A 16358-nucleotide genomic window follows, 5' to 3' on the forward strand; every position below is an offset into this window, starting at 1 on the left:
TACCTTATTCTCTAGCGATTATGCAGTGCAATCAAGTTCAAAGTATTCTATATTAAAGATGGATTGAAAACATTTGTCTTTACAGCAGTTAAATGCTGCTAAATTGCAGCGAAGGAACAAAGAGCGATTTCAGGCTGGGAATAAAAAAAAGGAGCCTGATGCATAATTCAGCAAACGAACATGCCGTCCAAAATCCCCTGCACAGGCCCACTTATACATATCCAGTCAGTGACACACACACAAAGAACATTCACACACACAAAGACACACTAAACACAGGATATTGTAATTGGAACAAGGTGCAGTGAGACTATGATCTCACCCCCTCCTGGCCTGTCACTCTCCCTCGCCTTCGCTTACATTCATTTTTCTTCCTTCCCCCTCCGTCTCTTTAGCATTCGCTCGCTCTCTGGCTTTCTTTTGCCAGGTCCATCACACACAAACACACATGCACTATTTACATAAACACACACACTTTTTACTATCTTTAGCTTTTCTTCCACCTCATTTCGTCTCCAAAGATAGCACCGGGGAGCCATTAACACACACACACACACACACACATTTTCTTTTCTGCTGTTTCAAATAGTTGTAAATGGTTTCCAGACTTGCATTTTATTCATCGCCACACACACACAATCACACTAAGACGCACATACATTACCTCCTGCGTCATCCACAACCGTATTACTTTTAAGACAAAGTGGTCATTGTTGCTCAATAAGTTTACAATCAAATGGTAAATCGTTCCGTCTTTCTTTCTTTCTTTTCCTGGGGTTTTAGGGAACCTATAAAAACCATGAGTCCTAAATTATACAAACACTTCACTTCAAACCTATAACTTACGACACACACTCACAGATTCCCCCACAACCCTGCCAAACCCTTACACCCCTCGTCTTTGATCTGTCATTTTTTTGCATATTAAAGCCATTATGTCTCGTTTCATGGGTTCACTTGCACATATGGAGGCATATAAGTGTATCTGTTCTGCCAAACAGGCTGTCAGGTATTTAGTATTTTTGTCATCTGTGTTTGAGTGTGTGCTGTTTTCCTTGGCCTCCATCCACGCTCTTAACCTGCCAGTCAGGCGGTGTACATGTTGAGAACGTAGAGAAAGTTGAAATGTGAGAGCGCTCTGCATTTCCAACAAATTGCTCCTGTCATGCCCTGACGTTATGACTGGTTTCGGTATGTTTTTCTTGTTTTTCTCATGGGGTAAATGTCATGAACTCCGGGGTTATGAAACAGATTGAAACCTTACTTTACAGTATGTAGTCTTAATTAAAAACATTCACCTTCATGAGGTTGAAAGCGGGGATGTGAATGTTTTAGCTTGAGCCAATTTGTATTTAGGATTAGTTGAACACAAACTAAAGTGTCTGGCGCTCCTGTATGCTTATGCATAAAGACAAAAAACTTTTGAATGCAGGCCAAGCAGTGCGAGGTGGTGAAAGGTGGTGATGCCTCTTGAGGCTGACAACTAGAGAGAGTCCATAAAACTCTTGTTGATATTTTTAATTGAGAAACGGTTGGCACAGAGCAATATTTCAGGGGGACAACAACTCCTACTGGTGGCCCTGAGAACCAGAAATCCTTGTTTTTCCTCTGAAGCAGTCCATGAACGATGGAGAACTGAAAAAGATGGACATGCCATTTCACTTTATATGACATTTTTTCAGCTTAAGTGGAAAATATTGCAGTTGAGACAATTAGCTTGAGTTAACATGTCAGCATTTTGGCAAACATGCTTATTTGCTTTCTTTCCCAGAGATGTCAAACTCATGTTGGTGTGTTAAGCCTGCAGTAATATGTGTGCAGGAGCAAAGCACATTATGTTACATGTTCAAACATGCAGTCAGTGATTTCTTTGGCCACTTGGGGGCAGCAGAAACAAGTTGTAAACAACTTTGACATATTTTCACTCCTTAAATTGATGCGGTGATCGCGTTGGCAATCTGTTACTTATTCACGATGTTAGTGTTCATGTAAATTCCTGTGATCATTTTCTGGCTCTTTAGCTGCTAAATGTTCCACTATGTTCACCAGCTAGTCGTTAACTTGTCTGTTGTTTACCGCTGAGCATGCAGCTTATGTCAGTTTTCAAAGTCCGACGTGTTAATTATAGAACTTTTTAGGTATTGTTAGTTTGAACTTGGCTAGCTCTCCTTCCAGTGTTTATTCTAGGCTAAGCTGTTGATTATAATGTCTTTTTTATGTTTTATATCATCCAACCTTAAGCTTGACTGTTAATTATCTTTTGTCCCATTGTGTATTTTTCTAACTGATTGAAATCCAAACATGAGAGGTGTAAAAACTGTAGTGTTGTGTATTTGTGTGTAATCAGCTTTGTGTGTGTTTGTTGCAGCGAGGGAGCAGCTGAGGAGATCGAGACACAGCAGGACCTTCCTGGTGGAGAGTGGAACTGGAGAGCTGTGGTCAGAGCTGCAGACTGGTGAGACTGTGTGCGTGTGTGCGTGTGTGTGTGTTTGAGAGAGAGACACACAGACCCCACATGTCGAAGATATTGATGATTTTGACTTTTAACCCCAGCAGACTGACTATGAGAAGCAGACACACGTGTTTTCTAATTTCTACTAACCCTCAGATTTTGACCTTTCCTTCCTGCACATCATCACCTCCTTCTGAATTCAGTGTCCTTTTTATTTCAGTATGGTGGCTTTTTCCACACATTATTTGCCATGTCTACACTGTTAGCAAAACAATTTCTGGCTTCAAACACATTTTGTTCTTGGTTTGGTTCTGACCAGGGATCCCAGTCTGAAAAAAGTCTAAATGTTATATGAATAAAGTCACAATTATAATTTTACAATAACAGGATAATAATGTCTTAATTATAATCTTTTTGAAAGGAACAAGGATCAACCAGTTTGTACCGTGTCACTCTGCTCAACAACAACATTCACAACTCATTGTGTCAGTTTGGCCTGGGAGCTTTAAATCCTACCCAGGGACAATCAAACTCAGCCAGTTCTCCAGTTTAACACACAGCCTTTTCTTTCTGTTGAGCCATGACAACAATCTGAGGAGCCACGCGCCCCTGCTGACCCTTTCTGCTCCCTTTCCTGTCCACACACAGGAAGGACCCACCCCGTGGGACTCTCTGCCTCGGCACTGTACATAAACCAAAGGAGTAGAAAGAAACTCTGTCTTATCCTACTCTTACGTTTTCTCCTCTTGTCCTTTCCAACATTTTTTCATCTTTGTTCATTTTTTTGTCGTTTGTGCTTTTTATTTCTCTCACTCATTCACTCATACTCGTGTTTGGGGTGTTGTCAGTTTAACTCAGCTCTTATCATCTAATATATCATAAACACACGCAAAAACACACTCGCAGATGGAGCGCAGCAATCACAGATGCCTGACGGTTGTTTATGTTCGGAGGTCCTCTGGTTGAAGAGTTTCAGGGGGAACATGCGTGCACACACACACACACACACACACCCTCACACACACACACACACACACACACACACACACTGAAAACATGACATTTGGATCTTCCACAAAAATGAAGACACATTATCATCCACCATTTCCTCCAAGCTAAGGAGGATCATCATGCTTCATCAAGTACTATGTGAAATATTTCCTGGCCCTGAAATCAAACTGATACGCAAGTTTTTTTCTCGTTTACCAAAAGTAACAGATTTCATGAAAGTGAAAATGTTTCCAGGGTACCGCAGCTATTAAAATAACGTTTGCTTGTGCAGGTGACAGGTATATCGTTGCAGACTGTGGGGGAGGAACCGTTGACCTGACAGTCCATCAGATCGAGCAGCCACAGGGAACACTTAAAGAACTCTACAAAGCTTCAGGTAAACATTCTCACAAACTGCTAAAACACACAAATGAACAAGCAGATTTCCTTCAGTTTCCAAAGCTGTAGTTGTTCTTCCAGGTGGTCCGTACGGTGCCGTCGGAGTAGACCTGGCCTTCGAGGCCATGCTGTGCCAGATTTTCGGTGACGACTTCATCCAGAGTTTCAAAACCAAGCGGCCGGCAGCCTGGGTGGACCTCACCATCGCATTCGAGGCGAGGAAACGGACGGCGGCGCCAGGCAGGGCCAACGCCCTCAACATCTCCCTGCCCTTCTCTTTCATCGACTACTACAAGAGACACAGGGGCCAGAGTGTGGAGGCCGCCCTGAGGAGGAGCAAGTGAGTGTGTGAGTGTGTGTGAGCACTTTGATTATGGGTTGATTTGATGCGTCTCTAACACTAAAAATGCAAACTCTCTCCTGTGTGTGTGTGTGTGTGTGTGTGTGTCAGCATGAATATAGTGAAGTGGTCCCAGGGGATGCTGCGGCTGACACAGGAAGCCATGAATGAGCTCTTCCAGCCCACCATCATCAATATTGTCAAACATATTGGTGAGAAACACACAAAGACAGATGCAGACCACATATCATGGCGGCCATCTTTCCACAACGTCACAGTCAGGGTGGGAAGCTCAGCGTGATATCGGTCTGTATTTCAAGGTGCTTGCTAACCCATTAGCTACCATTAGACAACAGCTAACATTAGCATTCAACCACTACCATTCGATAGGGTTACATGATCTGGTAGAAAATCCTTAAATTAATTATCAATTATCGTCTTGGACTTATTTATTCAACATTAGCTGACATATGCTAATGTTAGCTGTTGTCTAACTATAGCTAATGGAGCTAATAAGTTGCCAAATGTGTTACCATCCTTTTGGTAACAGCAAGTAGAGCTTCCCACCAGGAGCGTGACTTCTGAGGAAAATGGCCGCCGTGTGACTATCTTCTCTAGGGTTGCACACATACACACAGTGACATGCATATTAAGAGTGTATACATACCACAGCAGCTAGTATATTATAAGTGGTTATGTTTGTGATAAAGTTGACTAAGCTAACTTTTTAGCAAACAGATGCTTATTTTCAGATCCGGTAAATATAGGACAGCGTTAGCATTCATCTAAAAGTCCGAGATTCACTCTCGTTTTAGTCGGGTTTTTGCAGCTATCTGAGATGAGAGCAGTGAGAGTGAACCAAAACACACATTTGCAGGCCATAAAAACAAAACAAGAACAGCTACAAGAGGCTAAAAGGCTGAGGGACACTGCAGTCGGGTGATAACTGTCGACGATTCACTCCGAGCGACTCCTTTCACAGTCATTTGAACCATTGTTAATATAAACATTTTGATAAGTGCAGCTTTAACTTACATAGATGGGAACTAAGTTTGTTTTGGCTCTCTCACACTGACCTCACAGTATGACAAGTTGCCAGAACAGTCCATTAAGTGAGCTACTTACTTTAGATAACACGTCCTAGTTTATTATAAATGGGCATTGTAAATCTAAATGATAAAAAAAAAAAATAAGGACACAAAAGAACAAAGTGCATTTTTCAACCACCCGGCTCTGACTAAACAAAACAAACGTTAGGCATAATGGCTCCCATAGTATCCTTATTCTAAATGACACTGACCTCATTGTTTGTTTTTTCAGCCCTGCTAAGTAAAACTTAAGAAGAAAGAGCAAATGGAGAATGCCTGTTTTAAATCAGTCGCATTCCAGTGGTACATTCAACAACCAGGGGCCTTGTTTTGTAGCTTTTAGCTGCTGGCCTTTGTTGGATCACCATAAGACAACGAGGCAGGAATGGGTTTCACATGTATCAAATTGAAGAAATGTGAGTGTAGCTGATGGAGAGGAAGTAGAAATCAGCATGAAAAATCCATTGATGGTACATTTTATCCACTTATTTTCCTCCCTAACTTCTAACATGAACACAGAAACACGCACTTTGCTCTAACACTGAAGTGAACCAATGAAGTGAAATAATTTTAAAGCTCTTGCTCCTTTTTTCTCCCCCGACAGAGGAGCTGATGGCAAAACCGGAGGTGCGTGGCGTGCGTTTCCTCTTCCTGGTTGGTGGTTTTGCAGAGTCGCCCATGCTGCAGAAAGCAGTTCAGAGATCACTGGGCCGGACGTGTCGCATCATCATCCCCCATGACGTCGGACTGACCATACTGAAGGGTGCCGTGCTCTTCGGCCTGGACCCCACTGTGGTGAGTATTCAGGAGTTGCTGTTGGTCCTGGAGCTTCTCTTTGAAACACTTCCTAATGAGCTCTTTCTCATAGGTCAGAGTGCGTCGATGCCCCCTGACCTATGGCGTTGGAGTCTTGAACCGGTTCGTGGAGGGACGCCACCCTCGAGAAAAACTCCTCATCAAGGAAGGCCGCGAGTGGTGCACCGACATCCTCGACCGCTTCGTCTCCGTCGACCAGTCGGTGGCTCTGGGCGAGGTCGTGAGACGGAGCTACACGCCTGCTCGTCTGGGCCAGCGGAAGATCATCATCAACATCTACTGCAGCACGACGGACGACGTCACGTACATTTCCGACCCCGGAGTCAGGAAGTGCGGGACGGTAACTTTAGACCTTCCGGAACCGTTACCGCTACCGGGAGCAGTGGGAGGAGCAGGAGGAGGAGGAGGAGGAGGCCCAGAGAGGAGAGAGATCAGAGCGACCATGCAGTTTGGAGACACGGAGATCAAAGTCACAGCTGTTGACATCATGTCTAATCGCTCTGTCCGGGCTTCCATAGACTTCCTGTCTAATTGAGGAGGAGCAGGAAGTGGAGATGAGGATTGGAAAACAGAAATAACTGATTCTAGGAATGTTAATTTTAGAAAAAAGCGGTACTTTGGGAGTGGGTGACATGGTTTTTGGAAAGAACAGGAACTCACATCCTGTAATTCCTATAGTTAGGCTTAACAATTACTCCTTAGAGTAGAAAAAAAGACCATGAGAGGAACATTTTCTTCAGCCTTCATGGGTCTGTATCTCCTCGACTGAAGGGTAGGGTGTCCTTTCTGTGCAGAAAAGAAGACTTTAATTTGTCTTTGACTTCTGGATTCAGTGGACAGTTCATCATGCCGCCCCATACGTTGCTGTTGCTGGCATTTCCCGCCCAGAAACTATTCAGAGGAACACTCCTGTTGCAACAAATACCTTCTAATAATTCAAGACAGTTTGATCAACACCTAGAAAGACTCTACATATGATTTATACTACCTAGAGTTAAACTCACTCATCCTAATTGCTAATTATGAAGACTTTTGCCTCATTTAATGATGAAGATATGAATATTACACATGGATATCTCACAAGCTCTGCTCTGATACCTCATTTAAATCCTATTTCACCGTCCATATATGAGAAATTGATACAACTACCTGGACTGCAGCTTTGTTTCTCTAACGTGACTGTGATTGTGCCTCACCTAGTGGCAAAAGGACTGAACTACAAGCTGAAGCTCATTTTGGAAGATGAAGGCACACGATGAAGGACTATATCAACATTTACTGTCAGGTGAAGTGTTCTGTATTGGTAGTGTTTAATAGTACAGGACATTTCATCTCTCTGAAACACATGAAGAGATGTATCTTTATATTTCCCAGATTATTTACGTACAAAAATAGGAATATCAAACCAGCCTGATCCAAAAGGAGCCTCTGAAAGGGGCAGTTCACCCCAGAAATCCAAAATATATATGAACTATATATATTTATATATTTCCTCTAACCTGGCCATGATTCTCTGCTCTCTTAAATATAATTGAACCAGATGTGTTGTTGTGCTGAAGTACTTAAAAAAGCACCACAAGTCGAGTGCCATCTACTTTTTATATTCAACAGAAGGCAGACTTCTCCATGGCCGGTATCTCCGGAACTGGATACTCATAACAAAACAATCTAGTTGGATAAATAGCCCCACAAGTAAGAGGAAGAGCAATGTCTGATTTTGAGGTGAACTGTTCCTTTAAGTTGGCCACAAACCAAGTTCTCACATCTTATGTAAAAATCTTAACTCGTTGTCCACTTAGTCACCTTTCTCGGTGCTTTCAATCGCATCTCAAGTCTTTCTCAGCAGATGGAGTTTGCAAAGTGGTTCCATACAATTGAGCTGACACCATGAAGACTAGCTCCATCAGCTGAGGACGACAGGCTACATGGATTTGAAAGCACACGGAGAAAAAAAAACACCTACGATTTTGTTTTATTATCTATTGAATAAGTACCACATGCATTAATAAGGAAGGTTGCTTTAACCTTCACACATCACTGTCACACCTAAGGCAGCCGTATGATGCGTATGCTGTAATAAACTGTATTCATGTTTATGTTCACCTATGTTCTTGTGCTCTCTTCCAGCCCACATTAAAACTAATCTTGTACTGTTTTTCAACATGAAGGATCGCTTCTTTAATAGAGTAAACCTACCACTGATAGACTGATGCACTATCAGGAAATAATCTATTCCCCACTCTCCAGACGGTTAAAATAACACACATATGAACAGTCAGCAGTATGATTTCAGCTGTGAATTTATTGATAAGAATGGTCCAATAAATAGTTTCACACAGCGTTGACAGGTGAATGGTTCAGAACTGCTCGGCATCCCATCAGTGCTTTACTTTCAAATGTTACACATCCGGTTGTCACATAACACAAAACCAGATTAGAAATTACGGAACAGCTTGAGGTCGGAGGACTTGGAGGGGACAGGAGGGTGTTTGTTTCAAAAACAATGGGGGAACAGCTTTCATTCTGCTTGTATTTCAGTATCACTTCTCAGTAAAAATGGCTACATGTAGAAAGACGCAGTGCTTCAAATGTTAAACAGACGTAACCAAGTCAACGCTTCATTAAGAAAAAAAAACTACAGGTGACGAATAGAACACATGAAATGTCAGCCATCTTTGACAAAGTCTACAGAATGAACTCCTTTTCCCTCTTGTCTTTGTTTCACTACATCTGTCATTTGCTATGTGTCTGTAACTGGTCACAACACCTCATTCTATCTGGAATTCAAATACGAATGCAGGTCAGACTTACAAGCCGACATTCAACACAATGATTGCCTGCGGTTGATTCAGAAGACTCAGTCTTTTGTCTGCATTTGCATTTTAATGCCAGTATAAAATGGGGTTTTGCTTTGCTTCCTCTTAGTGAGCGTGGGGTCTCCCGCGGCCTCTGCCCCTGCCACCGCCTGGAGGTCCATCCATAGAGCTGCGTGGGTTCTTGATTGTCTCATCAACTGACAGGATGAGACAGGCCGCCTCTGACGCCGCCGTCAGAGCATTGATCCGCACGATGGACGGCTCCCAAACGCAGGCGGCAAAGTTGTCTGCAATGTCCTCGTTGTTGATGTCCACACCGTACCACATACCGCCCTGCAGTGAGATAACAGTCAGAGTTGACTTCATTTCCTGTTCCACGCGTTAAAAATGCAGGCCATAAAAGCGCTCTTATGCCAAGTGCTTCACTCAAAGTATTGTGCAGGATTAGGTGAGCGTGTTTCATTTCCTACCTGTGCGTGTTTGGCGCGCAGTTTGTTCAGGATGTTGGTGGCGTCAAAGCCGGCGTTGTCACACAGCTGTCTGGGGATGATCTCCAGGGCCTTGGCGTAGGCTCCGATCAGCAGCTGCTGTTTTCCAGGGATGGTCCTGGAATAATCCCGCAGGTACTTGGACAACTCCATCTCTATGGCTCCTCCGCCCGCTACAATGGAGTCGTTCTGGAAATGAGTAAAGTACGGTGAGCACAGAGGGACCGACAAATAAAGATTCAACATTGTAAAGATAAACCAATTCATTTTGCTCTTCCAAATCCAAAAAGTGATGCAGAGGTCATATATACAGTTGTGTTGACAGAAACAGATTTTGTGTCATCTTTAAGAAGCTGAAAGAAGCTTTAGCGACGAATGTTAACCCAACCAAAACTCTTAATCGCAAGTTCAGCATTCTTTCTTATTTAACTAGTCAGTCAAAACTCATATGCTGCTAATTTCCATTAATTTAGCATCATGGTTAGACAGAATTACATAATGGAAGAACATGAATTTCCAACCAAAGTGAAGAACCGTGTAGAGCTTTTTCTTTGAGAGAAAATTCAACTACAGTCAGTTTAAATATGGGACTTAACTGAACACCATGGGTAAGAATGTACAGACTGCTGTGAAACTGAGATCTTTGGTTTTTTGACGCGATGTTTCTTTAATCTTGTGGACATGTTTGTGTTTATATTTTCTGGGCGAGACAAAAGACAATTTTCCTGCTCAGGCTGGACAATAAAGTTATTCTATTCAATTCTATTCTGAGCCTGCAGATCCCTACACACAAATTAAGTGGCTGATTATTCAGACTCCTGAATCCCTGTTAACAACTCAACACAATAAGTCACATAGGTGGAACGAACAGTAACGCAGTGCTGTTGATAAACAGAACACTGTGCATCCTAACATGTATACACTCCGTGTGTCAGCTGACCTTGATGGCTCTGCGTACGATCATGATGGCATCGTGCAGTGACCGCTCCGTCTCCTCTGTGAACTGCTCTGCTCCGCCCCTCAGGATGATGGTGCACGTCTTTGCTTTCGGACAGCCCTTGAAGAAGTTATACCTGCAAACACACACGGTGGGTGTGAGTGGCCGTACAGCTTCATGACCCATAGTTTACTCTGAAGATGTTGTGATCTCCGAATCGTTCCTCTTACCTCTCTCCTCCAACCTGGACCTCCTCGAAGAGCTCACACTGTCCCAGGACGTCGTCTGTCATGGCACCAACTGAGGTCTGGATGGAGCCGCCGCAGGCCTGTAGGTCACATTACACACAATCAGTCATGTCAAAGCTAATCTTGATTCTTTGACTAAATTTTACATTTAATTTAAATTATTTTATTGTAAATCAATTTTTAACATTTGTTATACATTTTTGTTGGCTTTTCACAATACAAATTATGTTTTTTTTCACCTAGTCTGGTGTTAACAGGTAAACAGCTTAAAGTCAAAACAGCCATGGCAGTCTAGCAGATAATCGAGTCATCTAACTTCTTCCTTTAAATGCATGTGTGAGGTGTTCATTGTTCAGTGTCCTACCATCATGGTCCTCCTCAGATCCTCCTCCTGCACCCTGCCAGCGCAGAACAGGTCTCTGTCAGCAAAGTACTGAGTGGCCACATCACCGATTGGCAACTTGGACAACACCACTTTGGCTCCTGACTTATAGATCTTCTCCAGTTTGTCGTACAGGATGTTCCACTCTGCGTCCACAATTGCCTGGTAGTCCTGCAGAGAAGGGGAAAGAAGACAAAAATACGTTTGAGCAAAGAAGAGAGACTCATTTCAGGGCACTTATTTATTTCACATCCTCGCGGCTGTGTCGTGGTCCTCATACCTCCACAGATTTCACGCGGACCTCAGCGTTATCCTTCTCAGCCTTCAGCTCCAGCTCCACGTTGAGCAAAGCGATCTTCGGATTATCATAGCGTTTAGGCTGCATCTCAAACCCAGCGTAGGAGAAGGTCTTCTTAAATGCAACCCCAGAGATCAGCTGGGATTCCTGGAAGATTAAAATATAGAAGGTATTACATCTAATTTCTTTAACCAAACCTTTCAGACTATTTAAGTGGGAGTAAAAGTACTAAGATACAAACCTCAAGGGCTCCTCCCTGGACTTTCTTGATGCCGATCATCTTCAGAGACAGCAGCTCATCCAGAGACATGACAGCGTCCACCACCATTTTGGAGAAGAAGCCCTTCTGACCAGCGATTAGCTTGGAGTTCAGGGCTGTGGCTGCACATTTCTCCAACAGCTGCCTCTGCTCTCTGAGAGGACAGAGAAGGGGACAAGTACATTAGAAAATGTACAACTACACTGATTTTAATATGTTCAATATAACTAAAACCCCAGGGATACATATTAAAAGGATTATTGATATTCATACCTTAAATGCTAAATAGGATAAGCACATAACGTGTTGCAGTGAGCACTTACAGCCTGTCGTCTTTCTTCACCGAGACAGCAACTTCCTTGATCTTGTTGACGGCAAGGTTGGTGGCGGTGCGGAACGCTCTGATGATGGTCTGAGGGTGGAGACCCTCCTCCACGTACGACTTCAGCTGCTTCAGGAACTCAGCAGCCAGGAGAGTGACGGAGGTGGTGCCGTCCCCGACCTGAGGATGGGAAGAAAACATTTAGGAAAACCTGTTATGATGTTCCGACAGTGGAGATTATCCTCTGTGTTGGGACCAGTTCAAGCATAAAACCTTCACATGCACACACACACACACAAACTTCTCACCTCTGCATCCTGGGAGCGAGCGATGTCCACCAAGGTCTTGGCAGCAGGGTGGACTACATCCAGCAGTCTCAGGATGGTGGCTCCATCATTGGAGATTGTGGCCTTACCTGGAAAAAACAGTCGATCATACATTTTTTGTGAGGATGAATCCATCCTGTAATCCATTCCTTCATCAATCAGTCAAATTTCTCCTCATTTGCTCATCTCTCCTCACCTCTGCCATCCACCATCAGTTTGTCCATCCCCCTGGGCCCAAGGGTGGTCCTGACAGCCTCAGCAATCACCTGGAAAAGAAAATTAACATGTTAAGACAGATTTAGAGCATATTCAGTTGAACACATAACACATGGAAAAAAACACACACAACCAAGGAAAGACAAGCTGCTTTTCTGACCTGGCAGGCATTGATGTTACTGATGAGCTGAGGGATGCCCTGAGACGTGTCTGTCCCCTCCTTCAGCAGGATAACCGGTGTGGGCTGAAGAGAGAAAGAAAAAAAGATTGTGAGGGCAAAGGGGTGGCAGACAGACGAGATATTCATCATGTTTCAGTTAGAGCTGTAACGATTAACTGATTAGTTGTCAACTTTTAAATTAAATGCCGACTATTTTGATAATCAATCAATATTCATGTGCAGTAAAAACTAAATTTGATAAATTTAGTTACTTTGCAGATTCAGATAATTCAGCGTTATAGGGTATTAATTGTGACTTGTAGCCAATCAGATATTGTTGTGGGCGGAGCATTTTGTGAGACGATGTTGTATTAAAGCCAATGAAGCACATTTATAAATCTGTTTATTTTATCGGCAATCTGACAGAAAAATCACTGATACCTATAATTGAAAAACGCTTGATATTGGCCCTGATAATCAGCCAGGGCCGACAATCGGTCTGCCCCTACTGCATATCTTTGATATGTGGGCAAAACAAGACATTTAGGACATAATTTTAGGATTTGGGAAACACTGATCCACATTTTCTGACATTTTATTGATTAAACAATTAATCATTTAAATGAGAAAATATTCGTCAATGAAAGCAACTATTAGTTACAGCACTACTTTCATCGAAATCCTATTGTAATGACATTTGTGACTTGCCATAGTACAAGACCTCAATATCTGAAAAATGTCCTTCCATCTCACTCAGCTTCAGAACGACCAGTCTCCAAGTTTAAGTTACCATTAATTTGCCACTTAGTAGTGAAGTGAAGTGGTAAAAGACAGGCAGTAGGGTGTGATGCTTTTGTTACCCATCAGACATGCAGCTGGATGACGCTGTCAAAAGCCGGATGTCTGTTTATAGGCTGCTAACAGTACTGCTCATTGTAGCACACTACATGTCATAACACTACATCATAACCTTAATACACCGTTTTTTGGTCAGTTGCTGCCAGATTTTAATTAACGTTGATCAACTGTGTCTGGTCTTTGTCTGTTAGCTAGCTAGTTAGTTAGTTAGCTAGTTAACTTCAGTCAGACATGGCTACCAAATCTATGGACAAATATCAAAGCTGTTGACCAATTATCTGAGTTATACATGTGAGGAAATTGGTTGTTAGAAATAGCTCTGGCTCTACAGAGAAGTTAACAATGTTCCCCTTGCAGGCATCCGTACAACATGGCTAAACATACAGCAGCTAACTTGATAATAAACTGACTGGCTAAGCTACAATGACAGACGCTAGAAAAGCTAATGACAGATAAATACATAAAACCTCGAATTGCAAGATCAAACTGTAATTAAGTCAGTAAAAGTATATCTTCATAACGGAAAACTGACGCTAACATGTTAGCTAAGATCATTGTTAGCATCGTATACGCCCATTGATGCTGTGTAATCCTGCGAGGCTAGCACAGTCTGGCTAACAATTAGGTCATTTTTAAATCATTTCCACAAAATAATTGTTTCCAAACGTCGCCAAAAGAGGGTCATGTAATCTGAGAGTAGTCAGGATGTAAATTTTTACTGATAGACTGAAGGATGGACATGGATTTTACATTTGAGTGTGCAGAATGAATGCTAACTCACTCACCATCATCTTTGCAGTTCCTTCGAGAAGCTTTCGACCGGCATCCAATCCCACAATGCTTTTCGAAATGAGGGTGCGTTCGAGAACACGATGCAGCGTTTTGTCAACGATACTAATTTATATTTTACACATTTTTAGAAATACAAGACAGACTTATGATAAACAAGCGTCTCCTGTGTTGGTGCAGATTCTTAGTACGGAGTCCCACAGTGTCCAAAATAAATAATTTAAAAGGACTTAAACAATAAACATATGAATAAATTGCGCACAACATCAAATTAACCAAGTGATTGTTACGTAAAGTAAGATATTTTCCAACATTACTCATTATAATGTTATATCATTGCTCTTATTTTCATAGCAAGTAGATTTTCTATTTTTATTTTATTTCATTACAGACTTTTTTATTTTGAAATGTCTGTTATTATTTCATTATGACAGTCTGTTTCATTTAATGTCACATTTCATTTCTCTCCTTTTATATCTATATATCAGTTCATTTAATTTTGTATACTTTGGGTTTCTATACCACGTGGTTTTACTGTTACTCTAAAGAAAGTGTGGCTGATACAGCATATCATCAAGTATTGATATCGCGGTATGACATCATGGATGATGGGGCTGCAGCACCCCCCAAAATGCAGCTATAACATATGCCAAATTTACAAGGAGGCCCAAATAATTAAGAAGTTGTAAATTATTTGTTATTATTGATCAGATGCATGTTATCCTGCTGATCATCCAAATTAATACAAAAAACATGAATGTCAACCATTTTGACACCATTATATAGACTGACCCCTCAGCACCTCCAGTGACAGACTTCTCGTGTCCCTGTATGATGATATGACTTCACATCAAAGGGATTCCACTTATTATAATATCATGACAATATTTTTAATATCCTCTTTTGCTTGCTTTAATTCTGCAAAGTGGTAAGGAATTGCCGTTTTCATATCAGACTACATGAAATGTGCAATAAATGACTCCACCTCCTCGGTCATTATAACCACCAAACTTTTACTGTATGTAAATACCTCTTCAAAGCTCCTGCACATGTCCCAAAGTAATGTCACAATAATATTAGTTTTTTGTTAAACAAATTCATAGCAGGTTGTATGATGTTAGAAGGCCTTCTGAGGACAGCACTGCTGTATGGAAAGTTTTCATTAGCACACAATCATGCTCCAACGTGCATGACATTACGTGACATACTTTTCACCTCACAAGCTATTAGCAGAACATATTGAGCATGCTGTCTGTGACTTTGCATTCACTGACTGCTGGAAACCGAACGGAGCACTGACCTCCGAGACATTTGCATTTCCTAAAAGTACAACAGTCCAGCTGTACTGTGTATTTGCAGAAGATGATATAATGTGTTTCATTCGACCGTACAGTTGTTTTGATTTGGGGCGTTTACTTCCAAATGATGTGATAATGAATTATTTTCCCAACATCAAGAGCAGAAGAAAGTTAATGTTTTGCTTTTTCAGTAGGCCGGCTGCAGTCAGGGCAAGTTGTAGTTTAAAATGACTGTAAAGCAACCAAACCACTATCAAGGTTATGGTTAACAAGAACAAACTGAATAATAAAACTAGGAAGGACAAAACATTTTAGTTAACTGAAATAAAAATCAAAGCATTCGAAAAATAGGAATAGAAACGATATTATGTACTTACAAAATTAACTAAAATTAAATTAAAATATGCAGGAAATGACTTTGAGTTCTTGTTAATTTGGTCTAATTTGTCAACACAACTAACACGAGGAGGCATTGGTGCATATGTTTATTGAGAATGGATGCATACGTGACAAGTTTTGTGATTGTATTGTAACATGATCTGAACTTATGAAACATCAAACAAATTCTGAAATTAATAAAAAAAATAATGAGATATAAACATTTTCAAACAAGAAATGCTGAACTGCAACAAGTAAACTATCTTCAGTCAGGTATGAACTCACTGAAACTACACTGAACTGAAAACAAAAATTAAAATACCAAAATACAGTCCAAGATTTATGCTGCAATAAAAACATCCAGAACTTTTCTGGACATATCTACATGGTCAGTAAATGAAACATAGGACTCCATATGTGTTTCACGAGGATAATATATCAATACATGGCTGTAACTTGATGAAGAAAGGTCAGAAGCAGACAAAGTAGTATATATAG

At 41.5% G+C, this 16358-nt stretch overlaps 2 protein-coding genes across 2 annotated transcripts in view; one reads left to right on the forward strand and one right to left on the reverse strand.

The window, feature by feature from the left end:
* hspa12b (heat shock protein 12B) overlaps positions 1-8355 on the forward strand; it is a 20679-nt gene extending 12324 nt beyond the window's left edge. Inside the window, exons 12-17 of the mRNA XM_084343728.1 lie at positions 2369-2455; positions 3735-3839; positions 3923-4181; positions 4293-4393; positions 5874-6064; positions 6138-8355. Coding sequence (XP_084199854.1) covers positions 2369-2455; positions 3735-3839; positions 3923-4181; positions 4293-4393; positions 5874-6064; positions 6138-6620 — 1226 coding nt within the window. The 3' untranslated portion in view covers positions 6621-8355. The remainder of the gene's footprint in view (positions 1-2368; positions 2456-3734; positions 3840-3922; positions 4182-4292; positions 4394-5873; positions 6065-6137) is intronic.
* Positions 8356-8367: 12 nt separating this feature from the next.
* cct7 (chaperonin containing TCP1, subunit 7 (eta)) lies at positions 8368-14275 on the reverse strand. Its single transcript, XM_084343729.1, has 12 exons — positions 14181-14275; positions 12538-12621; positions 12358-12427; positions 12144-12250; positions 11837-12015; positions 11496-11667; positions 11237-11401; positions 10939-11127; positions 10557-10654; positions 10330-10462; positions 9372-9578; positions 8368-9234 (listed from the first exon to the last, which is right to left on the reverse strand). The coding sequence occupies exons 1-12, from the start codon at positions 14184-14186 to the stop codon at positions 9007-9009; spliced, it is 1638 nt and encodes a 545-aa protein (XP_084199855.1). The 5' UTR covers positions 14187-14275; the 3' UTR covers positions 8368-9006.
* Between the last annotated feature and the right edge of the window lie 2083 nt (positions 14276-16358).

Source organism: Pagrus pagrus (genome assembly GCF_965226575.1).
Source record: "Pagrus pagrus genome assembly, chromosome: 22".
Lineage (NCBI taxonomy): Eukaryota > Metazoa > Chordata > Actinopteri > Spariformes > Sparidae > Pagrus > Pagrus pagrus.